We start from the raw sequence: 24249 nt of genomic DNA on the forward strand, positions 1-24249 counted from the left end.
TGCAGTCACTGCCCCTGTCTGGGTGTCTCCCGCTGGGGTGGATGGAGCTGGGGATTTCTGTTGAGGATCCTCCACATGAGACGCTCTCACAGGAACCAGGTTATGACAGGTAGAGCTGGGCATTCCCTCCGCCTTCCCCCGATCTGCCTCTCTGGCCTTCACCAACACACCCTGCACTTCCCTGGCTCCTGGAATGCAATTCCCCTTCCCCGCAGCCTGCAGGGAGCCCAGAACCAGATGGCCTCTCTGCGGCTGGGACACAGTGTTTAGTGAAAGCAGCAAAGAATCCTGTGGCACCTTATAGACTAACAGACGTTTGTTTAGTGTTTAGTGAACCACCTGCACCTGGATTGTCCTGAGGCTTGTGCTCTGCATCAGTGGCTCTCAACCTTCCCCGACTGTCCCCCTTTCAGGAGTTTGATTTGTCTTACGTCCCCCAAGTTATACCTCACTTAAAAGCTACTTGCTTACAAAATCAGACATCAACATACACAAGTAGCCCATGACTACTGAAAACTGGCTTCCTTTCTCATTTTTACCAGAGTGCCTTTTACATACAGCCTGTTGTACAGTCCCTATGTAGAGCAGTACAAACAAGTCATTGTCTGAATGAAATTTTAGTTTGTACTGACTTCACTAGTGCTTTTTTATGTAGCCTGAAAACTAGGCAAATATCTAGATGAGTTGATGTACCCCCTGGAAGACCCCTGCATACCCCTAGGGGTACACTTCCCCCTGGCTGAGAACCACTGGGCTATATCAGTGGTTCTCAACCTTTTTTCATTTGTGGACCCTTTGTCTGTATATACAATGGAATTCTGTTCAGTCAGTTTTCAGTCTAAATCTTCTGTGGACCCCTGCCAACATAGTTTGTGGAGCCCCAGGCCAATGCAGACCACAGGTGGAGAACCACTGGTCTACACTGGCCTGGGGAACAAGAGTCCCAACTCAGCCTGGCTCATCCAAGCAGCATTGCCAACTCTCATGATGTTGTCATGAGTCTCATGATCATTAGTGTTTTCCTTAAAGTCCCAGCTCCTGGAGTCAAGTGGATCTGTGATGATTTCAGCCTTCATTCTTAAAGGAAAAGTAAGTTTCTAGCCCTTGTGGCTGTGGAGAAAGCTTCAGAATGTGCACCCTAAAGGCTCAAAAAGCGGAAGGCAAAGAAAAAGATCCCCAGATCTATTATTTTCACATAATCTCACAATTTTTGAACCTTTGGGGTAGGCAATACTGAACTGCTAAGTGTTAGAGGATTTTCCCTTCACCCTCCCACTTCCCTGGGTCTTGTCACGCAGACAGCAAGCAGCAAAGGACCAGAAGTCCCAAGCGCAGACACTGCGATGTTTATTGGGGTTAGTTTCCAAGCAAGCCTATTCTGAAGCCCTTCCCACCAGCCGGGCTTATCTCTATACGCGGATAGAGTCTGTTCCCCAGTGTTCCCTTCCCAGCTGTGACACTGCAGAGCGTTTACCCCACGTCCCTCTATCCAGCTCTGACACCGCAGAGCGTTTACCCCGTGTCCCCCTTCCCAATGATGCTGTACGGCCCTGCCTGTGTCCCTGGTCCCTGTTCTCCACCCTTAACAAGCCCAGTTTATATAGTAATATTCTCAGCTAGACCTTAACCCATCATTGTACTGAAATGTAACTAACCAATCCTAACATATTGTGAGATAATTCTCTAACCCATTATATCCCCCTACCCTAATTAACTTACACCCAGCGAAATTAATTCTACATCAGACAGAAACAATTAGAGACCCAGACAGCTTAACAATAGAAAAGTGGAGGCCATAAAGATAAAACAGAGAGAAATGAGGGTTTCACAACCACTGATAAGTGATTTCTTGCCAGACCGGATGCTGTCAAACTACATTTTCTTTAACCATCTTCAGATCTGTCTCTTTCTCTGGTGGTGATGGGCCCAATCAGGACAGGATCGTCTTCCTAACAGCCCAATCCCACCGTGTTTCAGTGTGGCTGGTTTGGGATGGGAGGATGTGACCGTTTGCTTCCCAGTTTATGGCTGCCCCTGCTGCTTAGCCTAAGAACCAGGCCTCAGACTGTCCTAGTGAGCGAAGGCCCAGACACAGGCAGACTGTGATTTTGATTCTTTGTTTTATACCCCTGTCACTAGCTAAGTGATAAAAATACACCTAAGTTCTTAAAGTCCAGGCCTTCGCAGGCAGCCCTGCAGATCTATATCCTGACACTAAGGCAAGTCAGGCAAAGCTGGACATGAAGAGCTGGGATGATCCAGATTGGCTACGCTCAGGCCAAAGGAACAGAGCTCAGGGGTTTGCATGGCTCACGGCAGGGCCCAGGCCGGCTTGACAAGGAGCTGAAAGGGCTACAGGATGGAAGGGTCTTGCTTAGCAGACGCAGGGGCAGCTCTAGGCATTTTGCCGCCCCAAGCACGGCAGGCAGGCAATGGGACCAGTGGACTCTCCGCAGGCAAGCCGCCCCCCGCGGTTTGCCGCCCCAAGCACGTGTTAAACAGCTGTGAATATACAGGTTTAAATCCTCTTTCACTCCAGGCCACCATCCCCGTTTTTTTAGTTTTTCTAAAGCCTCTTCCAGTTTTGGATGATCACAGTTGAACCATGGATCCATCCTAAAAGGAGGTCCTGCATCTGCTGAGGGATTTCCAGAACCCATTTATTTTCTGGTTTTGCCAGAATTAGGCCTCCCTCCTTTCTCAAGCTACAAGGACTTATGTCTCAGGACCTCATCTTACTACACTGCCTATTAGTGTCACTAGGGGTCACCAGATGAAATTATCTGATTAAAATATGACTATAGATCATTGTTGCAACCACCATTCACATTTGTTCCAAATCTTGTACAAAGGTTGTCAAGTGAGATGTCTTTGAAAAGGTTATGATTTGCTGGTTATGATTATGCTATCTGGATGCATGTATCAGTTTTGTATTTGAAGTTATAAGTGCCCCTCTGAGTTGGCAGCAACAAGGGCCAGATTCAGTATCTAGGGGGTTCCATTTCAATAATGCAATGCAAAACCGCCTTGAGCCCCCACCCAGTGACCTGGGACAATTACATACCACCCCCCAGGCACCTCTAGGAGGCAATACTTCCCCTCTCGCAAGCACAGAGTCTGAGTGTAGCAAAATCCTTTTAATAAAGGAGGGAAACAATGCAGCATTATGTTGGAAAATACCACAAACAGGATTCATAACACAAACCATGAGCAAAAATCCACCAAGTAAGTTTTGGCAGTGTCCTTTTCCCCTCAGGGTCTTAAGTCCAATCCCCCCAAAGTCCAACAACCCAAAAGTCTCTGTCCCTGGTCAGTGCCTCCCCAGAGTTCAAAAGTTTATCAGCAGGGTTTTACCCCCCCCAGCCTGGGTGGAAATGGGGCGGGGGCACGCAGGGTTTTAAGGGGCACCTTACGTGGTCCGAGGCTGACTGCCCTGCCTCTCCATGGAGTTCTGCTGCAGCCTTCACCACAACTGGCTCCACTCCACCTGCCCCGCTGCTCAAGACAACCCGCAAGCTGCTCTAGCCGTCCCCGCAAACTGCTCTGCTCCGCTTGCTCGCTGTTCCATGGGCTGCTCCAACCATCCCAAAAACTGCTCTGCTCTGCGTTCCATGGGCTGCAGCAACCATCCTGCAAACTGTTCCGCTCTGCCAGCCACTTAGCGATAGATCTTCAGGCTCCCCCACTAGTTAACACTGCACTCAGTGATCTCCGCTCAGTAAGTTCAGCTTTTTCAGTGATTTCAGCTTGTAGTAGTGGAGCCCCAGTGCTGGTGCACCATTGGGCCACAGTGAATTCAGCTCAGCAGCATCTAGCTAGACTTCTAGTGGAATCAAAATTATCGCTGCTATTCAACAGTGGAGAGAGAAGGTGCAATTGGTGTTCCAGGCCCTCAAAAGGGGACCTATACTATCAGATACACATACTAATCCCCCAGCCTTTCTCCATTCACTGTGTTTTGGAACCCATGTCCCTTGTCTAGCGAGTGCTACTGATTTGATGGTGAGACCCTCTGTCATAAACCAGTTTCATTGTCCTTCATTCACATAATCAGGGTAACAACACTTTATTCCTCCTGCCCCAATAACAGAGAAATTGGGGATCCCACAGCTGTCAAAGTGACTCTTTTAGGCTGCCGTGGGCTATGCTAGGCGGGGTGGGTGTGCCTATGCAAACAAGATCAGCCCCTGAAATTCTTTTCCACACTCACCATAATTCACAACCAGATGTCAGGGTAGAGCTCATCCTGACTCTGCTTACATAAGTATTGGCTCTATACCTGGATTTCAAATGTTGACTCCTGGGGTAGTGCCCACAAGGTAGTGCCCAGCACATCTTGGAGGGACTATTCAAGCTAAGTGGTTCATCAAGAAACACTTGGTTGACAATGGACTATGGGAGATGCCCATCTACACTGAGTGGGCTGTCGTGTAAACGTGCTGTCTGGAGTGTAGATAACGGCTTCCTGCAATGACTGAGAGAAATTGGGCATGAACATGTGACTTGCCCATGTGACTCCAAACTCCATCTTGTTGCTGTAATTTTCCACAGTAAGAACAATGGGATGCCCTCCACATGGCAAAAGTTATAAAAGGCCTTGGAAACACCTCCAGTTTGTCCTCAATCCTGCTTGTTACCTCTGGAGGAACCTTGCTACAATTTGAAGCTCTGAACAAAGGACTGAATGACCCATCCCAGCTGGGGATGTTCCAGAGACTTGATTTGAACCTGCAGTTTATTCTATCACTGCTACAAGCCTGAACCAAGAACTTTGCCATTGCTGTATGTAATTGATTCCATTTAACCAATTGTAACTCTCAGCTTTCTTTCTTTCTTTCTTTCTTTCTTTCTATGAATAAACCTTTAGATTTTAGATACTAAAGGATTGGCACCAGCGTGATTTTTGGGTAAGATCTTAGTTGTATATTGACCTGGGTGTATGGCTGGTCCTTTGGGATCAGAGGAACCTATTATTTGATTAGACTGGTTGTAAAGAACCACTCATCTCTGAATCCAGTGTTTTGGGTGGTGATATAAGAACTGGGATGCCTGAGGAAACTGCCTTTATATTTTCTTGTTAGCCAGTGTGGTGAGCCAGGAGTTTACTTTTGTGGCTGGTTTGGTATATCTTATAAAAGAAGAACCACCAGTTTTCGGTTGTGTTTGCCCTATTTCTCAGCAGTTCATCCTGAATTTGGCATCCTCAGTTGTGACCCACTAAGGCCCGGTTACACCTAGTTCTTGTGTTATGAGGAGGAGTAAATAACACGTCCTTCTTTACTTTCTCCACACCAGTCATGATTTTATAGACTGCTATCATATCCCCCCTTAGTTGTGAAAAGTCCCAGTCTTATTAATCTCTCCTCCTATGGCAGCTGTTCCATACCCCTCATCATTTCTGCTGATAAACTTTTGGGATAAAGCGCTACCAAATGTAAAAGGATCACCGTGTGACTCATAGTAAGAGACAGTCCTTGTCCCAAGCAGCTTACACGTTGTACAGACCAAAAAAAGAGAATGCTAGCAGGGTTCAACATAAGGCAAAGTAGTGACCCCACGTGAAGATGAGCCCACCTGTTGTTAACTCCATTCATGTTCTTATTATTTGCCCTCAGTCAAGCAACACTATGGTATTTAACATGCAGCTTATTCTGGGCTGGAGTTCACCTGACTCCAGCCCAGAATAAACAGGATGTGTGCAAAATGCATAACTGAATTTCCTGTTTGAAGCCAGAGATTCTCTTGATGCTGCAGCTCTTGAAGAGAAAATCGAGACAATCTGCGTCCCCCTGTGTCTGTGCAATTAACAGCAAATTCCTATGAGAGCTCTCCTCAGAATCGGAAGGATGCTATTATGGCTTGATACTGCATCCTTTCTAGTGGGTCTCACATATAATTTAATTCCTGCAGACATGAGAGATGCCCAAGTATTATTAGAGAAGTCTCCATGTCTCTTTTTTACTATCCATGGATCCAGACACAATTAGAATTTGTGGCATCTGGTGGAGAAGTTAAAATGCTCGGGGACTCTCTCTGGATCTCCTGCAAAACCTCTGGATTCAGTGTTGGTGATTATGGGATGACCTGGTACAGAAACACACCTGGAAAGGGACTGGAGTGGCTCTCAACCATTAGTCATTGGGCCAGCGGTACAAAAAATTACACGGCTTCAGTGAAAGGCCAATTCATCATCGCCAGGGACAGTCCCAACAGCCTGTTGTATTTGCACATGACTAACCTTAGACCTGAAGATGCTGCCGAGTATTTCTGCATGTTGGACGCAGTATGCAGGAGTTGGAGGTCAGACAAGAATAGTTTTTACTGCAGAAAATTTCTGCTGGGGAAGCTGAAAGCCTGAACAGTAGAAAATCCCAAAGGAAACCGGCTCAGACAATCCACTCGGCTTTAACAATAGTAACGGGTTACCTACTGCCATCCACTTCTTTCCCTGACCCTGGACCCTGGGATTCCTTCCCTCTTCCCCTAGTGCCAGCTTTCCCCAGTCCCCTGGCAGCAACCTCATTCCTCCAGCTTTATCCACTCTATGTCTCCAAGAGACAACAGAAACCAAGGCCTCTCACCAGGCCTTGCAGGGACTCCTTCCAAAGGAGCTGATCTGTGCCTCAAAATGGGGGCAGAGGGAGGTCTTGGAAGATGCATGGGGATGTGTCCAACATGGGAGAGGGGACAGAGAGAACATGCAATGGGTTAGTGGGTTTCCTGAACAAGAGGGCAAGGACTGGGGGGCTTAGACATATTGGATGTGACCTGTGTAGGCCTCTATCGACCTAGTTATCCTTAATGGACTCACGTCCATGCTCCGGCCGGGTGGGGCTGCCTCACACCAGCTCCGACCCCTGTGCTGATCCAGGTTCATTCTCTCTCTCTCACCCGTGGCAGCTGTGGCCCCCTGCACCCGCCTGCTGGGGACCGACCATCACGTCAGCCCAGGCTCCGAGTGCAGCGAGGCTGGGTGGGGTCGGACCGGAGCGAACACCACCACTGACAGGCTGCAGGAGGTGGTGAGGGATGGCACATGCAGAGAACAGTGCCGGCATTACAACTAGGGCTGCCAATTTTGGTTGGACATATTTCTGTAGGTTTCATCTTCTGACATAATCTTTAATTCAAGATTAATCTTTAATTCCTGGAGACTCCAGGACAATCCTGGAGGGCTGGCAACCCTAATTACGACCCCACCACCATGCTGTGGGCCGGCAACCCTCATGCCAAGAAATCAGTGTTCCAGGTAAATCTCCCCCTGCCCAGAGCGGCCAGCCTGCAGCAACCTGCTCCAGGGCAAGGAGCTGATGGAAACCACCATGGCCATGCCTCTCCCATGCTGCATTGCCCCAAGAGGGGAGCCCCTGGTGCATCATGGGAGATGCAGCCTAGCCAGGGAGCCCAACATCTAGGACATCTCTGGAGGGGTCTCTCCAGTGTTAGTGCCCTTCTGCAAGGCGCTGGTGGAAACGGGATGATATTTAACATGGGCTCATGCAAATAGGGACAAGTAAGAAGAAAATTCCTGCTCTGAGCTGGGGGCTCATCAGCTGGAAGCGATAGAGCAGGAGGGAGACTTGGGTGTGTCAGTGGATCGCAGGATGACCATGGGCCACAAACGGGATGTGTCCGGGAGAAAGGTCAATATGGTCCTGGGATGGAGCAGCCCAGGCATCTCCAGTAGAGGGACATTTGAATGCCAGCGTAGAAGGCACTGGGCAGAGTTCAGCTGGAATCCGGTGCAGAGTTCTGGGCAGCCCTGTCCCAGAAAGAGGGATCCTGGCTGTAGCAGGTGCCGAGAATGGCTGGTGGGACAATCAGGGAAATGGAGAGTCGGTTTCATGAGAGGGGAATAAAACACTTGGGTAGGTTAGCCTGAAACACAGGCTGAGCGGGGTCTGATTGCTCTATAAATACAGCAGGAGCAGGGGGAACACCAGGGCGGGAGACGAGCTGTTGAAACTAAAGGACAAATCAAATGGGGATAAATGTGGCTGGGATCAATGGAGGCTGGAGATGAGAAGAAGGTTTCTAACCATCAGGGGGGAAGGTTCTGGAACAACCTCCAATGGGAGCAGTTGAGGGGAGAGAGGGGAACAACCTAACAAGGATGCAGACAAAGCTTGATAAGTTTATGGATGGGATGATATGACAGGGCTGCCTGAGACAGGAGGAACTGGATCCCATGACCCAGTAGGAGCCTTCCAGTCCTGTGTTCCCACAAGAAGGAATAGGGGCATGAGGCACCCAAACTACCACTCCCATGATGCACCATGACCAGAAATGTTTAGGCTTTGATTTTTAACAACCTGTTTCAGGGAAAATGTTGAAAATGGAGAAATGCCCCACACCCACATTTTATGAGCATCTGTATTGTTCGCCTTTCCTGGAGGGTCTTCAAGTGAACTCAGCCCCAAGGCTACCCAACAGACAGGACCCTGGGTGAAATCCTAGACTCATAGACGTGGATGGGAGCTTTGCTGTTGACGCTGATAGGGGCAGGGTCTCACTGGAGATGAGGGAGAGTCAGCGTTCCCGTCCCGCAGGAAATGGCAACATTTCAATCTTTGTTTTCGAAGAAAAGTTGAGATGTCAACATTTTTGGTAGAATGGAAATTCCGACGGCAGGTTTGACTCAGAAATGTCGAAATGTTTCATTGCAACATTTTCAATCAAAATGAAACATGCTGAGATGTGAACAGATTGAAACATTTCCTTTCATGTGAACAAATTGGAGAGAGTCCAGAGGAGAGAAACAACAAAAAAGATCAGAGGTTTACAACAGCTGACCTTGGGAGGAAAGGCTGAATGAACTGGGCACGTTTGGGCTAGAAAAGACGAAGCTGAAGAGGGGACATGATAACTGTCTTCAGATATATTAAGGGCTGTTATAAAGAGGCCAGTGATCAAATGTTCTCCATGTCTATTGAAGAAAGAAGAAGAAGAAATAATGGGCATAATCTGCAGCAAGGAAGATTAAGGTTGTATATTATGAAAAACTGTCCAACTCTAAGGCTAGTGAAGCTCTGGAACAGGTTAACTAGGGAGGCTGTGGAATCCCAGTCGTTGGAGGTGTTCAACCGTCCAGGTTGGACATACGCCTGTCAGGGACAGTCTCGGTTTATTTGGTCCAGCCTCAGTGCAGAGGGTTAGACTAGATGACCTCTCAAGATCCTTTCCAGCCCGACTTTTCTATGATTCTAAGATTTTGGTTTGTTGAGCTTACCCCAAATGCTTCATTTCGAGTGAGTTCAACATTAAGCTGCAGTTCCTTATCAGTGCTTTGCCTTCAGGCGGGGGCATGCACAGAAACTCAACTTTGACCCCTTTTGCTGGGGCATGTTCTGTATCTGCTCCCCCCGCTCCGGCAGAAGCTCGCTGTCCTCCCTGCAACCCCAGGGCTGGGAGGATCTTGCTCTCCCCGCCACTGCGGCCTGGGCCTGGAAGAGCTCTGTGCCTCCGATGATTATGTGTGTGGGGTGCCCCTGCTACCCCCCTTGTGCACACCCCTGCCTTCTGGGAGCTGTAGTTCAGGCCTCTATTTTCCCTTATGTAGTCCCTGCCTGGACTACATCTCCCACAATGCACTGAGTTTCATGATTCCCATGATGCTCTAAACAGCTCAATCAGAAGCAAATCTGAGCTGCATTCTGGGAGATGTAGCCCTCCAGGGAGCCAAGTCCTTATGAGAGAACTGAGACCTGAAGTACAACTCTCATAAGCCAACGCACGGGTAGCAAAAATCAGTTTAACATATTGTTGAACTGATTCCAAACTAAATGTTTCAGATCATTTAAAAAAAATGAAATATTCTGATTTGGGTGGAATGGACCTGAGATTAAATATTTCATTTCAATTTTCCCGATGGAAAATTAAAAATTCATGGAAAAATCAATTTTTTTCTGCGGAAAATTTCAATTTTGTATAAACTGCCCTTTCCACAGGTACATCATTTTGCTCAGCTCTAGATTTCACTCTCTGCTGACCCATTTTCAGGCTGGTTCTGTTTGGCAGGAAGGGCTGGGCCTTCAGCTGCAGAGAACACCTGTCCCACATGCAATCTGAGATCTCCTGAGGACAGGCCGGGCTGGGTAATGTCAATCACAGATCAGAGGGGGAGCCGTGTTAGTCTGGTTCTGTAAAAGCAGCAAAGAATCCTGTGGCACCTTATAGACTAACAGATGTTTTGCAGCATGAGCTTTCGTGGGTGAATACCCACTTCGTCGGATGCAAGTAGTCACAGATGTTATTCTCCTTATTGGCAGGGCGATTCCGGTGGGCCCCTGGTTTCTCTGTGGAGAGAGATGGCTGGATGAATGGAGAGGTGTGTATAGGGACGGGGGGATGGATGGAGTGTGTATGGAGCTGGATGGGTGGGTAGGGTGAGGGATGGGTAGATGGATTGATGCGTACATGGATGGATGGAGGGGTGTGTATGGAGATGGATGGAAGGATATGTACAGGGATGGAGGGGGTGTACAGGGATGGATGGATAGATGAAGGGGTGTGTAGAAGGATGGAGGGATGGACGGAGCGGTGTGTGTAAGGATGGAGGAATGGGAGATGGATTGAACAGTGAGTATGGGGTGGATGGATGGATAGATCGCATAGGTGCCAGAGATGGGGGCCAGAGGGACGTTGTCTCCCCTCTTTGAGACCTTGAACTTGGCAGGGGCTCAACGACCCCCCCTCGCCCGCCTTATCCCCAACTGGTGCTGGGTGTTGTAACACTGGTGCCGTCCCTGCTAGTCAGTGCCGGTGCTAGGGGGCGCTGTGCTAGCAGGGACAGGAACACATGGGCCAAACTTGAACGTCATGGCCACACCGTGTGCCACGTAGCACCACCACCCACCCCAGAAGGGCACCTATTCAAATGCGGCCTGGCTGCCCCGCCGTCCTGACAGGAGGGTGGGTGAGCCAAACCTGAGTGCGTGGCATGGGGACCTGGCAGTTGGCCCCGGCACTTCTGCAGTCCTTCCGGCACCCCTCTGGATGGACTACAAGTGTCTGAAACCCTCCATTATCCCTCCTCCACTCTGATTTTGCAGGGCGATTCTGGAGCCCCCTGTTTACAAGGGGAAGGCCCAGGGCATCGTCGCCTATGGAAATGGCAAAGTGCGGCCCCCCTCGGGTATTCACCAGAATTTCCAGCTTCTTGCCTGGGACAGAGGTGATGCTGGAGGAATTGCAGCATTAGGGGAGACAGCTGGGCTCCGCCTCAGGCGATATTTCACACGGCAGATGCTCTGGATGAATTATTTTCCCAACTTTGCTTAAGCAAAAGGCTAGCAATAGTGTCTCAGTGTAACCCTGCCCTTCCCCTGAACCACAGGACTAGGGGGCACTGTGCTGTGGGGCAGGGGGGGCTCCCTAGGGGGCACTCTCCCCTCAGAGTCAGTGCTGGTGCTAGGGGGCGCTGTGCTGTGGGGAGCAGGGCAGAGCAGCTCCCTCAGAGACAGTGCTGGTGCTAGGGGGTGCTGTGCTGCGGGGAGCAGGGTAGAGCGGCTCCCTCAGAGACAGTGCTGGAGCTAGGGGGCACTGTTCTGTGGGGAGCAGGGCAGGAGGGGACTCCTAGGGGGCACTCTCCCCTCACAGTCAGTGCTGGAGCTAGGGGGTGCTGTGCTGCGGGGAGCGGGGCAGGGGGGCTCTCTAGGGGGCAGTCTTCCCTCAGAGTCAGTGCTGGCCCTGGCGCTAGGGGGTGCTGTGCTGTGGGGCCAGGGGGGCTCCCTAGTGGGCAGTCTCCCCTCATAGTCAGTGCTGGAGCTAGGCGGTGCTGTGCTGTGGGGCCAGGGGGGCTCCCTAGGGGGCACTCTCCACTCAGAGTCAGTGCTGGAGCTAGGGAGCGCTGTGCTGCGGGGTCAGGGGGGCTCCCTAGGGGGCACTCTCCCCACAGAGTCAGTGCTGGCCCTGGTGCTGGGGGGTGCTGTGCTGCAGGGAGTCAATAGGGGGTGCTCTTCCCTGCTGGTCAGGGCCATTTTCCCCTCCTGTTGCAGATCCCAGCCAGCCCCACGCCTCATTGTCCATAGGGGACACAGACACCTCAGCCTGCCAGTGAGTCCAGCGGGGGTGACCCAGGCAGGGCTAAGCTGAGCTCCCACGGCCCCCCCACCACCACACACACAGCCCTTGGCAAGAGTCCCCTGCCCTCCCACACAGGCCCCTACCAATGTGCCTCTGCCCTGGAGGGACACTCTCCAACCGGCCACTGCCGGCCCCCTGGCCAGCAGCAGCACACGAGAACTAGGACCCCAAGCTGGCACCTCGAGGGGGTGCCCCACGGCCGGCAGGCACCTTGGCAGGGGTTGCTGTTGGGGCTACCTTGACTCTGAACCATCCAGCAGCCAGCTGCTTTCTTTCCTCCACTCACAACTCTGCAAAACCAGACTCCTCGTCCCAAAGCCAGGCTTGAGTTAGTCTCACTGTTGCTTTAATGCTGCAGCTACAAAAGTCCTCCGTGGCCAGAGATGCCAGCTCCCAGGGCTGGAATCCCCCCTGCCCTCCACCGCAGGGGGAGAGTGGGGAGCTGGGAATTTGGACAGGACGGTGGGGGGCTGAGGTCCATAGTGCCCCCGCAGAGGGAAGTGGTGCGTACCAGAGAAGGGGGGTTCTCTGCTGGGGGCAGGGAGGGCTGGGATGCTCCACACACACACATCTAGAGATCAGAGGTGAAGGAGCCATTATTTCTTCTTCTTCTTCTTCTCTACTCGCACCTTGGTCACTTTCATGCTGTTGTTGTGGCCAATCTGTATTGCCGAGCAAGGCCCAACGATATTTATGCTGCCACCTGCAGGTGACAGGGAGACACAATAAAGCGAAGGGAAAGAAAGAAAGAAAGAAAGAAAGAAAGAGCACTTGTGTGGAGAGAGAAGAGGGGGGTGTATGGGGATGGATATGTAGAGACAAAAGATGCACATGAGATGGATGGGTGTGTATGGGGATGGATGGCTCGATGGACAGACAGATGAGATGGATGGATGTGTATGGAAAAGGATGGATGGATGGATGGATGGATGGATGGGTGTGTATGGGGACAGATGGATGAATGGATGGACAGATGAGATGGAAGTGTATGGAGAAGGATGGATGGATAGATGAGATGAAATGAGATGGATGGGTGTGTATGGGGACGGATGGGTGGATGGATGGGTGTGTATGGGGACAGATGGATGAATGGATGGACAGATGGGATGGATAGATGAGATGAGATGGATGTGTGTGTATGGGGACGGATGAGTGGATGGATGGATGGATGGGTGTGTATGGGGACAGATGGGTGGATGGATGGACAGATGGGATGGAGTGTATGGAGAAGGATGGATGGATAGATGAGATGAAATGAGATGGATGGGTGTATGGGGACGGATGGGTGGTTGGATGGGTGTGTATGGGGACAGATGGATGAATGGATGGACAGATGGGATGGATAGATGAGATGAGATGGATGTGTGTGTATGGGGACGGATGAGTGGATGGATGGATGGATGGGTGGGTGTGTATGGGGACAGATGGATGAATGGATGGACAGATGAGATGGAAGTGTATGGAGAAGGATGGATGGATAGATGAGATGAAATGAGATGAGATGGATGGGTGTGTATGGGGACGGATGGGTGGATGGATGTGTGTGTATGGGGACAGATGGATGAATGGATGGACAGATGGGATGGATAGATGAGATGAGATGGATGTGTGTGTATGGGGACGGATGAGTGGATGGATGGATGGGTGGGTGTGTATGGGGACGGATGGGTGGATGGATGGATGGGTGGGTGTGTATGGAGAAGGATGGATGGATGAGATGAGAAGGATAGGTGTGTATGGGGACGGACGGGTGGATGGATGGATGGATGTATTTTCTCTTTTTCTCTCTCAGATGTTTAAAACCACAGAATTGTTCTGGGGGCAACAAACAGAAGAGACCCCCCTCCCCCATCCCAAATATCTGGGGCCACCCGAATCTTAGTGCTCATTTATGAGTGAGCAGGCGCCACCTAGAGGCTATCCAGGAACATTGCAGCTGTCCCATGTGCGGAGAGGCTCACCTGCGAACCCATAGAGAGGTTGCTGAGGCTGAAAGACAGATGGGGGAAGGGAATGGGTTAATCAGCTGGGATGGGAATGGAGACCCTGCTCTTTAGAGACCCCTTCCCTCTGTGCCATTATCCCCATGATCCATCCTCTCCATTCCACAGTTCCCATCCCTTATACCCCTCCTCCTCCCTTTCCTCTGCCCATAGCTCCCTCCCCACAACGCCATCCTCTTACATCCCCCTCCCCTGCTTTCCCCACCTGTAGATCCCCCTCCCGACCCCTCCCTCCTTCCCTTCCAGCACCCATCCCCCCCATCCTGATCCCATGAGCCCCTATATCCCCATCCCCCTATTTCCCTGCATACCCAACCCCTCCCCCTTCCCAGGGTGGGGGCACCCCCCACCTGTTGCCAGAATGGGCGCATGGGTTGATCCGGCCCCTGGGTGGGGAGGTGTGGGTGGGACTGGGTGGGGAAGAAGGGCCTCGGCTGATTGGCTGGTGGGAAAGAAAAGTTAGGGTTCATGAACACTTCCCCTTTGAGGCTGGGATTTTTCACTGCCAGACTCTATTCCCACCAAGCTGCATCCTCTTCGCCATCCCTGATGCACTCCCTGCTCACTGCCCTTGTGAACGCTTTCTCTTTAAGGGCGGAGTGTCTCTCTGCTGGAGTTGATTCCTCATGGAAACTTCCCCTTTAAGAGCAGAGTTCTTCACTGCCAGACTTTGGTCCTCATGAACACTTTTCCTTTCACTTTCTCTTAAAGGGGAGTTTCTCAGTGTCAAACACAGGGACCCATTCTGCACCGTGGACCTTCCCCTTTAAGGGTGAAGTTTCTCACTCCCTGATGCCAAATGTCAGCCACACTTTTCCTTCAAGTGGCTCTTAAAGGGGAGTTTCTTAGTATTGGTCTCTGTCCCTCATCCTGTATTAATGGTAGTGAAAAACTAAAAATGGGTACCACAAGGGGGGATAACATCCCATCTAGGGTCTGACCCCCTCCTCCTAGATTGCCCCCTCAGTCCTCCAACCTGGCCTCCCCTCCCCCTGGATCTGCCCCTTGGTACCTGGGGGTCTCAACTGTGATGGGGTTGTCTTGGGGGAGCCAAATTCTCCTTTATTGGGTCCTTCTCCTTCTTTATTGGGTCCTCCCTTGAAAGAGAGGAGAGAATCACATGGATCCTGGATGCCCCGTATCACTAGATCCCTACAGATATAGTTTACAGGGACCCTTTGCCCGGTGGGGCATGGGAGCTGTTCATATGGGAACCCCTCTCCCAGTGCAGAGACGGAGCCCCTGTGGCGAGGGGTACAGAGGCTGGTACTCATAGACTTTAAGGTCAGAAGGGACCATTATCATTATGAACCCTTCACGCGGCACTGAGATGCGGCCCCTCTGGGGTGGAGCTCACAAGCTGCGTAACAGCCACAAAGCAGTACTGCCTGGGGATTGCTCACCCAGTGCTGACGTGTAGCTAGCCCTGGGCATTAGAGCTGGCACTAACTGCAAGGGGTGGTGCCCCACCCGGCTCCCTGCGGCACTGCGCCCCCGATGCCATACTTGGGCGCTGGTGCCAGTGCTGACTGCTAAAGGAGAACACGTGCACCCCTTGCTGCCCCCTGGGTCTCCCATCCAAGCCCCAACCCAGAGGTAACCCCGCTTAGCAGGCAAATGCTGAGCCCACCCCAGGGAGGGAGCGATGGCAGACATTTACCTGCCTGGGACCCATGCTGACACTGCAGGGCTGAGGGGTACCAGGTCCTTGCTGATCCTCCGTCTGCCTCATGTTTCTCTGGAGCACAGCTTCTGAGGGACATAAAGACACCCCCACTGTGTCACTGCCAGCTTATGGGGAGCCCATGTGCCCCTCTTCCCTTCTACCCCCTTTTCTCTGAACATCCCAGAACCCCTCAGGCAGGGAAATTAGCCACAACAGCCAGCTCAGGAAGTCCCACCACTCTGGAAGCAGGACTTCCTGTATTGGCATGCTGGGAATGGAATTTCCTCTACTGCCACCTGTTTTGGGTGGGACTTCCCATGTTGACACTGTAGAGGCGGGACTTCCTGTGTTGACATTTCCTGTCCTGTACACTGGAGGCAGGATTTTCTGTCATGTCACTCTGGAGGTGGGACTTCCCCCATGGTCACCATTTAGCCTATCCTGCTACACTGGAAACACAACTTCCTGCCCAGTAAGTTGGGAGGCAGGACTTCCCCTAATGCCACCATTTTGGGTGGATCTTCCTGTCCTATGACACTGGAAGCAGCACTTCCTGCCTTGCCACACTGGAGGCAAATCTTCTCCCCCCCAGCCACCTTTTCAGGTGGGACTTCCTATGTCGCCTTGTGCCACATCAGGGACAGGACTTCTAGGGTTGCCACTCTTGAGGTGGGACTTCCTGCTCTGTTACATCAGAGATGGGAATTCTCACAGTCACAGCCGACATGGAAGTCCATTTATGGACCTGCTGGATGCAGGAATTCCTGCCCTTTTATCTTGGAGTTGGGATTTCTTGTCATGACACCAGAGTAGACTCCCTCAATATCCAGAATTTCACCAGCTGGTGCCTGATGCAGATGGCTTGGCACGGGGACGGGAACCCAACTCACCGTTTTCTCTGCTTGGACGATCCTCATAGCGAAGTGTCTGGAACTGCTCTGAGACCCCGAGGGAAGGTGGAGGAAAGGTGTGGAGATGGGAGCTCTCAGCTGCAGCAGGTATAGGGACACTGACTGATGGTCTGGATTCATCGCTGGGAGAACTGGCCATCATCATCTGGAGTGACAATTTGGGGGTCAGGTCTGGATAGACAGACAGAGATAGATGGGTGTGTATGGGGATATCTATCCATCCCCATACACACCCATCTATTTATCCATCTATCCCCATACACACTCATCTATCTATCTATCCATCTATATAGATGGATGGATGGATGGATGGATGGATGGATGGATGGGGTGTATTGGGGATAGCTAGATTAGACAGACAGACAGATGTGTATGGAGATAGTGAGATAGTCTGATTTCTCTTATGGTGCAGCACCATCTCCTTATGGCAGCTAGTGAGAATAGCAGAGATTGAATTGCTTAAATCCTGTGCTGGGAGATGGGAGATTTATCCTCGGCCCCTGGGTCTGGCTTGGAATTGGGGCTATTTCAGCTAGGATGGTGCTTCCACCTAGTGGCCAGCTGTGGCGATGCAGAGGATGAAATCAGAACCACAGCCTGCTGTGCCTTACCAGCACATCCTGCACCTGACGCACAGCCGGCACGATCTGGGACTTGTGGCAAGAAAAAATCTTCTCTGTCTTGTTGCTGCAGTCTGCAGGAGAAAGACAGGAGGGGTGAGGGATTCCACTGCAGTACAGAGTCTTGTGGCACCTTATAGACTAACAGACGTTTTGGAGCATGAGCTTTCGTGGGTGAATACCCACTTCGTCAGATGCAAGCAGTGGACATTTCCAGGGGCAGGTGTATATATAAGCAAGCAAGAAGCAAGCTAGAGATAACGAGGTCAGATCAATCAGGGAGGATGAGGCCCTGTTCTAGCAGTTGAGGTGTGAAAACCAAGGGAGGAGAAACTGGTTCTGTAGCTGGCAAGCCATTCACAGTCTTTGTTTAATCCTGAGCTGATGGTGTCAAATTTGCAGATGAACTGAAGCTCAGCAGTTTCTCTCTGAAGTCTGGTCCTGACGTTTTTTTGCTGCAGGATGGCCACCTTAAGATCTGCTATTGTGTGGCCAGGGAGGTTGAAGTGTTCTCCTACAGGTTTTTGTATATTGCCACTCCTAATATCTGATTTGTGTCCATTTATCCTTTTCCATAGAGACTGTCCAGTTTGGCCGATGTACATAGCAGAGGGGCATTGCTGGCATATGATGGCATATATTACATTGGTGAACGTGCAGGTGAATGAACCGGTGATGTTGTGGCTGATCTGGTTAGGTCCTGTGATGGTGTCGCTGGTGTAGATATGTGGGCAGAGTTGGCATCGAGGTTTGTTGCATGGCTTGGTTCCTGAGCTAGAGTTACTATGGTGCGGTGTGCAGTTACTGGTGAGAATATGCTTCAGGTTGGCGGGTTGTCTGTGGGCGAGGACTGGCCTGCCCCCCAGGGCCTGTGAAAGTGTGGGATCATTGTCCAGGATGGGCTGTAGATCCCTGATGATGCGTTGGAACCTCGATGCACCCATGAAAGCTCGTGATCCAAAACGTCTGTTAGTCTATAAGGTGCCACAAGACTCTTTGCTGCGTTTACAGATCCAGACTAACACGGCTCCCCCTCTGATACACTGCAGTACGATGCCACCTAGTGCCGGGGCATTGGGGCCAGCACAGACTGCCAGGGGAGAGCGCCCCCTACTGAGCCCCTGACCCACTCCCTGCAGCACAGTGCCCCTGTCAGCACTGACTGCACGGGAATGGACTTCACCTTTAAAAGTGGGTCTTTCCCAGCTGTCATTGTGCCAACATCTCTTCATTAACTCTTTCATGTCCTCCAGTCCCTCCACTCCTGTGACCTCCTCCAGTTCCTCCAGGTCGGGTCTCTGACCCCGGGGGATGTGCATTCGGAGCAGGGAGCTCATGCATTTTGGGAGGAGATCTGGACCAAGAAGACATGGGGAACATAAGGGTCATACATAAACACTGCCCCCCTGTGGGGAGTCAGACACATAACAGCTTTGCCCAGACACTGCCCCCCTGTGGGGAGTCAGAGATATGATTATTAAGGCTAAGATAATGTCACGGACTCTGAGACTTCCCTTGACCTCCGTAACATTTTCTGCCCTGGGGCTGGAGCTCCCAGCCAGCCCTGCTCTCACAGCTCCCAGGCCCCAACCTGGTGGGGAGACCCCGCAGCTACCCAGCCGCGGTGAGGAGCTGGCGGAACTGCAGCTACCCAGCTGCCCGGGGAGAGGGGACCCCCCAGGAGCAGGGACACCGACGCTCCCAGGCACCACGTTGCTGGGGGACCCGGGAGCCCCAGCAGCTGTGGGTGCTGAACCCACCTGCCCTTTTTGTCAGGGATATTTTTAGTGAAAGTCAGGGACAGGTCATGGGAAATAAACAGAAATTCATGGCAGCCCATCCCGTGACCTGTCCCTGACTTTTACTAAAAATATCCGTGACAAAAACTTAACCCTAATGATTATTTACTACAGAGGTCAGGAGTGGGGGAGGTCATCTGGACTTTACCATGAGCTTAAGGGAATTACCGTGAATTGCATTTGATTTCAGGTGCCTAAATGTCATTGAGCTCCCAGCCATAGAATATCAGGGTTGGAAGGGACCTCAGGAGGTATCTAGTCCAACCCGCTGCTCAAAGCAGGACCAATCCCCGGACAGATTTTTTTCCCCAAATGGCCCCCTCAAGGATTGAACTCACAACCCTGGGTTTAGCAGGCCAATGCTCAAACCACTGAGCTATCCCTGCCCCATCCCTGTTTCATAAAGCATGTCGCTGCTGAGGCCCCTAGTCACGCCCCTTCAGAGCCGCTGGGATTTGAACTCCCAGAGGTGGGCAGAGATTTTCAAATGGGCATAACTGGGCCTCTTCCCCCACTTTTTATAAGGAGCCTGTAAGAGGCCGCCCCTGCCACAAAGACTTTACAGTCAAGAGAGACCAATGAAATTCTGTTTCATGGCTGGGGAAACTGAGGCAACAGACAGCTGAAGTAAGTTGCCCCAGGCTGCATAGCTTAGCTGTGGATAGAACCCAGGAGTCCTGGGTCCCATCCCCCCTTGCTCCACTAGGCTCCACTCCTCTCCCAGAGCTGGGGATAGAATCCAGGAGTCCTGGCTCCCAGCCCCCCACTGGACCCCACTGCCTTCCCAGAACTCAGGATAGAAAACAATTAAACACCTGACTCTGAGGGAACAGCGCCCACTACCGAGCCTCCTGCCCTACTCCCTATAACACGGGTTCCCCAGATGGCACACAGGGGATGTGGGGCCAGCACTGCCTGCATGGAGAGCAGGGCCGGCTCCAGACCCCAGCGCGCCAAGCAGACGTGCCTGCGGACGCTCCGCTGGTCCCGCAGCTCCGGTGGAGCATCTGCAGGCACGCCTGCGGGAGATCCACCAGAGCTGCGGGACCAGCAGACCCTCTGCAGGAGGTCCACCGGAGCCGCGGGACCGGCGACCGCCAGAGTGCCCCCCCGTGGCGCGCCGCCGTGCTTGGGGCAGCGCAAATCCTAGAGCCGCCCCTGATGGGGAGTGCCCCCCACTTTCATGTGAATTTCTTTTGAAATTCTCCGATGAAAAATACCATTTTCCCACTAACTCTATTATCCACCTACCCATCCAACTTCAGTCCTATCTATCCACCCCATACTCCCCCCCCCCGCATCCCTTCCTCTCTAATAAACTATCCTTCCAGCCAACTGCCCTTCCTTTTTCACACACCTCCTCTTTTTTATCCCAGCAATACAGGGTTTATGGCAGGGGTCGGCAACCTTTCAGAAGTGCTGTGCCGAGTCTTCATTTATTCACTCTGATTTAAGGTTCCGCGTGCCGGTCATACATTTTAACGTTTTTAAAGGTCTCTTTCTAGAAGTCTATAATATATAACTAAACTATTGTTGTAAGTAAAGTAAAGAAGGTTTTCAAAATGTTTAAGAAGCTCCATTTAAAATTAAATTAAAATGCAGAGCCCCCCCCCCGGACCGGTGGCCAGGACCCAGGCATGTGAGTGCCACTGAAAATCAGCTTGTGTGCTTCCTTTGATACGCGTGCCATAGATTGCCTACCCCTGGCTTATGGCTTATACAGACACAGGGTTTATGGCTGTCACAGCTCATTGACCTCTAGTGGACAGATTGAAAACTGCGCCTGTATGAGCCGTAAATCCTATACTGCTGGGATAGAAGGGATTCCCCTTCAGCTCAGAGGTGGTGTTTGTTTTGTTTCTATTCCCAGGACACCCTGAGTAGCCCCTGAATTGCAGGACAAGCTTGGCTCAAAAGAGAGGCATAGTTAAAAGACAGGAATAGGACTCACTTGGGTAAGGCTGTTCACCGGTTAACACGGACCAGGTGAGGATGGCATAACTGCAGAGGCAAAAGAGGAGGCAGGTTGGGATCATGGGATGGGAGAGCACCCCCTACGCAGCTCCCTGCAGCACAGCGCCCCCTAATGTCGCTATGGGTCATTGTGGTCAGGACAGACTGAAAGGGGAGAGCGCCCCCTACTGAACCTCCTGCCCTACTCCCTGCAGCACAGCGCCCCCTAGTGCCTCACGGGGACATTGGGGTTCCTTTACCTGTATACGTCTGTGGCTGGCGTTGGCTTGTAGTTGATGTCTATGAGGGATTCGGGGGGCATGTACTCCAGGGTACCCCCGTAGTCATCCTCATCCCCGGATCTTTCTGCTCCCTGCTTGGTGGTCACTCGCTTGAATTTCGATAGCCCAAAGTCTGCCAGCTGGTGGGGAAGAGAGAAAAGCATAGCTGGGAGGCAGGGAATGGGACACATGGCCTTTCTCCTCTACCGGCGTTGGCTGCAATGCAGCCCTCGGGCAGGGGAGTGGCTGGATCAGTGGGGTGGGGAATGGGACCTTTCTCCTCTAGGGGGCGTTGGCTGCAATGCAGCCCTAGGGCAGGGGAGTGGCTGGATCAGTGGGACACGGGGCCGTTCCCCTGTACCGGGTGCCGGCTCTGACCCAGACTTGGCTGACTAGGAGGGGAGGGGCCTTCTCACCCGGACATGCAGCTCCAAATTCAGCAGGACGTTGCTGGGTTTGAGGTCCAGGTGCAGTAACGGTGGGTGAAGCCCATGCAGGTAATTCATGCCCAGCGCCACCTGGTGCAGGAGGCGGAAGCGCAGTGGCCAGGGGACTGGCCGGACTCTCTCCAGCAAGGTGGCCAGGCTGCCATTCTCCATGTACTCCATGACGATGCCCAACCGGGGGCCGGACTCCCAGCCCTCCTCTTCCTCCTCATAGAGGCCGAAGAGCCGCAGGATGTAGATGAAGCGAGCTTTGTCCATGGCCCGGGCTTCCGCCAGGAGCTCTTCCCGGCTGCAGGTATCGCTGCAGGCAGGGGGTGGAGAGATGAACAAAGGATGGGGAAAGTTGAGAGTGGCGGGAGGAGGCAAAAAGAAGGAAGGAGAAAGCAAAGGCAGGAGACTGGCGAGATGGGAGGACGGAATGGGAGGGTGGAGGGACAGAGACTACAGAGGCAGGGGAAATGGAGGTATGGAAGGAGAGAGAGTGGAGAGAAGGCGAAAATAGAGATGGAAGGATAGGAAGAGAAACTGGGCATGCAGGGAAGAGGAAAACGGAGGGAGGGATGGAAGGATAGAAAGAAGGGATGGAAGGAACGAAGGAGAAAGGAAAGGGAAGGAGGAAATGCAGGGATGGAAGAAGAGAAAGAGAACAAGGAGGATGGAAGGATAGACGAGAGGAATGGACAAAAGGAGAAGGAGGAGGGTGAAGGAACATGGTGAAAGGAACAGGGGAGAAGGGGAATGAAGGGGAGAGGGGGATGGGAAAAGTAAGAAGAAGCGGAGGAAGGAAGAGAAAAAAAGAGAAAGCGAGTGAAGAAAACAAGGCTGGAAAGAGAGAGCGAGACACCCAGCCGCCCACCCCTCTTACCGGCTCAGTTTCTTCACGGCGATGGGGATGCGCCAGTCACGGTGCTGAGCCCGATAGATGGTGCCGAACCCCCCGGAGGCGATGAACTGCATCTGCTCCAGGCACTCCCGGGGGATCCGCTCCCGGAACTCCACCCACTCGGCCATCCCTGCACTGGGACAGAGTGAGAGGGTGCCCCTCACTCCCGACCCGCAGCCCCCTGATAGCCCAGCCCTGGGGTCCCTCCGAGCCCTGCCGGTGCCCCTCACCCAGCCCTGCCAGTGCCCCTCACTCCCGACCCGCAGCCCCTGCTAGCCCAGCCCTGCCGGTGCCCCTCACTCCCGACCCGCAGCCCCTGCTAGCCCAGCCCTGCCGGTGCCCCTCACTCCCGACCCGCAGCCCCTGCCAGCCCCAGCCCTGCCGGTGCCCCTCACTCCCGACCCGCAACCCCCTGCTAGCCCAGCCCTGCCGGTGCCCCTCACTCCCGACCCGCAGCCCCTGCCGCCCCCAGCCCTGCCGGTGCCCCTCACTCCCGACCCGCAGCCCCTGCTAGCCCAGCCCTGCCGGTGCCCCTCACTCCTGACCCGCAGCCCCTGCTAGCCCAGCCCTGGGGTCCCTCCGAGCACTGCCAGAGCCCCTCACCCAGCCCTGCCGGTGCCCCTCACTCCCGACCCGCAGCCCCCGGACCCCCAGTCACTGGACGGCTCCCCTCCCGTTCTTTCTGGGTGCCAAGACGGGGGGACTCGCGCACCTGACCTCAGATTTGCACCGCTCGGCGCTCCGACTTCCGCCTCCCCTGCAGCCGCGGCTCGTTTCTCTTCGCCTGCGAGCTCGTCACTTCCCCCTTTGGCGTCCCAGGGTGGCCCTTGGCCGACTCCCCCCCCGGACTTCCCGCAGCCCGACCCCGCCCGGCTGGGCTGGGCTGGCGGAGCAGGGAGGGAGAGGGAAGCGCAGGAGGGCAGATGTGCAGCGCATGGGCGCAGAGAGACGAATCTGATCAATCAATGGACATTCTCTCCCCCCCACAAACCAAACCATCTACCCCCCCCCCCACTCTGTTTCCAGCCTAGGATCACACATTGATCAGCCACTAGCCCTGCTCAGACCCCGAGTCCCCGTCACCCGTCCACACGCGTTGTGTGTCGGTGTAAATTACTTCTCCCATCGGGCACCAGAGCCGGGGGGGGTCTGTCAACACAAAGCAGCTCACCCGAAACCAGCCGGCAGGAATTACCCCTGACTGCTATTCCACACCATGACCACTAGGGGCAGCAGAGGGTGGGGGCGGGGAGGGGCGGCTGTACTGTATAATGGGCACTAGGGGCAGCAGAGTGAGGGTGGGGAAGGGGCGGCTGTACTGTACAATGGGCACTAGGGGCAGCAGAGGGTGGGGGTGGGGAAGGGGCGGCTGTACGGTATCATGGGCACTAGGGGCAGCAGAGGGTGGGGGGGGGGACGGGGCGGCTATCCTGTATAATGGGCACGAGGGGCAGCAGAGGGTGGGGGCGGGGAGGGCGGCTGTACTGTATAATGGGCACTAGCAGCAGAGTGTGAGGGGGGAAGTGGCGGCTGTACTGTATAATGGGCACTAGGGGCAGCAGAGGGTGGGGTGGGAAGGGGCGGCTGTACTGTATAATGGGCA

The 24249-nt window shown here is 53.0% G+C and overlaps 1 protein-coding gene across 5 annotated transcripts; it reads right to left on the minus strand.

The window, feature by feature from the left end:
* Positions 1-12177: 12177 nt before the first annotated feature.
* Positions 12178-23473, minus strand: RIPK3 (receptor interacting serine/threonine kinase 3). Of its 5 annotated transcripts, XM_039499268.1 has the most exons (13): positions 23364-23473; positions 22629-22776; positions 21734-22064; positions 21297-21457; positions 21035-21084; positions 18468-18638; positions 17276-17358; positions 16644-16809; positions 15748-15839; positions 15100-15184; positions 14438-14529; positions 14046-14073; positions 12551-12787 (listed from the first exon to the last, which is right to left on the minus strand). In XM_039499268.1, exons 2-13 carry the CDS (start codon positions 22772-22774, stop codon positions 12681-12683), a joined length of 1512 nt encoding a protein of 503 aa, XP_039355202.1. In that variant the 5' UTR covers positions 22775-22776; positions 23364-23473; the 3' UTR covers positions 12551-12680. The 5 variants fall into 5 exon arrangements, with proteins under 5 accessions (XP_039355199.1, XP_039355200.1, XP_039355201.1 ...); XM_039499265.1 differs by lacking the exon at positions 14438-14529 and having other exon boundaries at positions 12178-12787; XM_039499266.1 differs by lacking the exon at positions 14438-14529 and having other exon boundaries at positions 12178-12787; positions 22629-22781; positions 23359-23461.
* Between the last annotated feature and the right edge of the window lie 776 nt (positions 23474-24249).

The sequence above is a fragment of the Mauremys reevesii genome, linkage group 13, assembly GCF_016161935.1.
Source record: "Mauremys reevesii isolate NIE-2019 linkage group 13, ASM1616193v1, whole genome shotgun sequence".
Taxonomy (NCBI): Eukaryota; Metazoa; Chordata; order Testudines; family Geoemydidae; genus Mauremys; species Mauremys reevesii.

Bases quoted from the DNA above. Each gene is read 5' to 3' on its own strand.
- RIPK3 (XM_039499265.1), bottom strand. From the start codon at position 22,774: ATGGCCGAGTGGGTGGAGTTCCGGGAGCGGATCCCCCGGGAGTGCCTG. The intron at 21,458-21,733 runs GTGAGAAGGCCC...CTTCCCCACCAG, and splicing joins ATTTGGAGCTGCATGTCCGG to CTGGCAGACTTTGGGCTATC. The intron at 18,639-21,034 runs GTGAGTCCTATT...TTCTTGGTCCAG, and splicing joins CGGTGAACAGCCTTACCCAA to ATCTCCTCCCAAAATGCATG.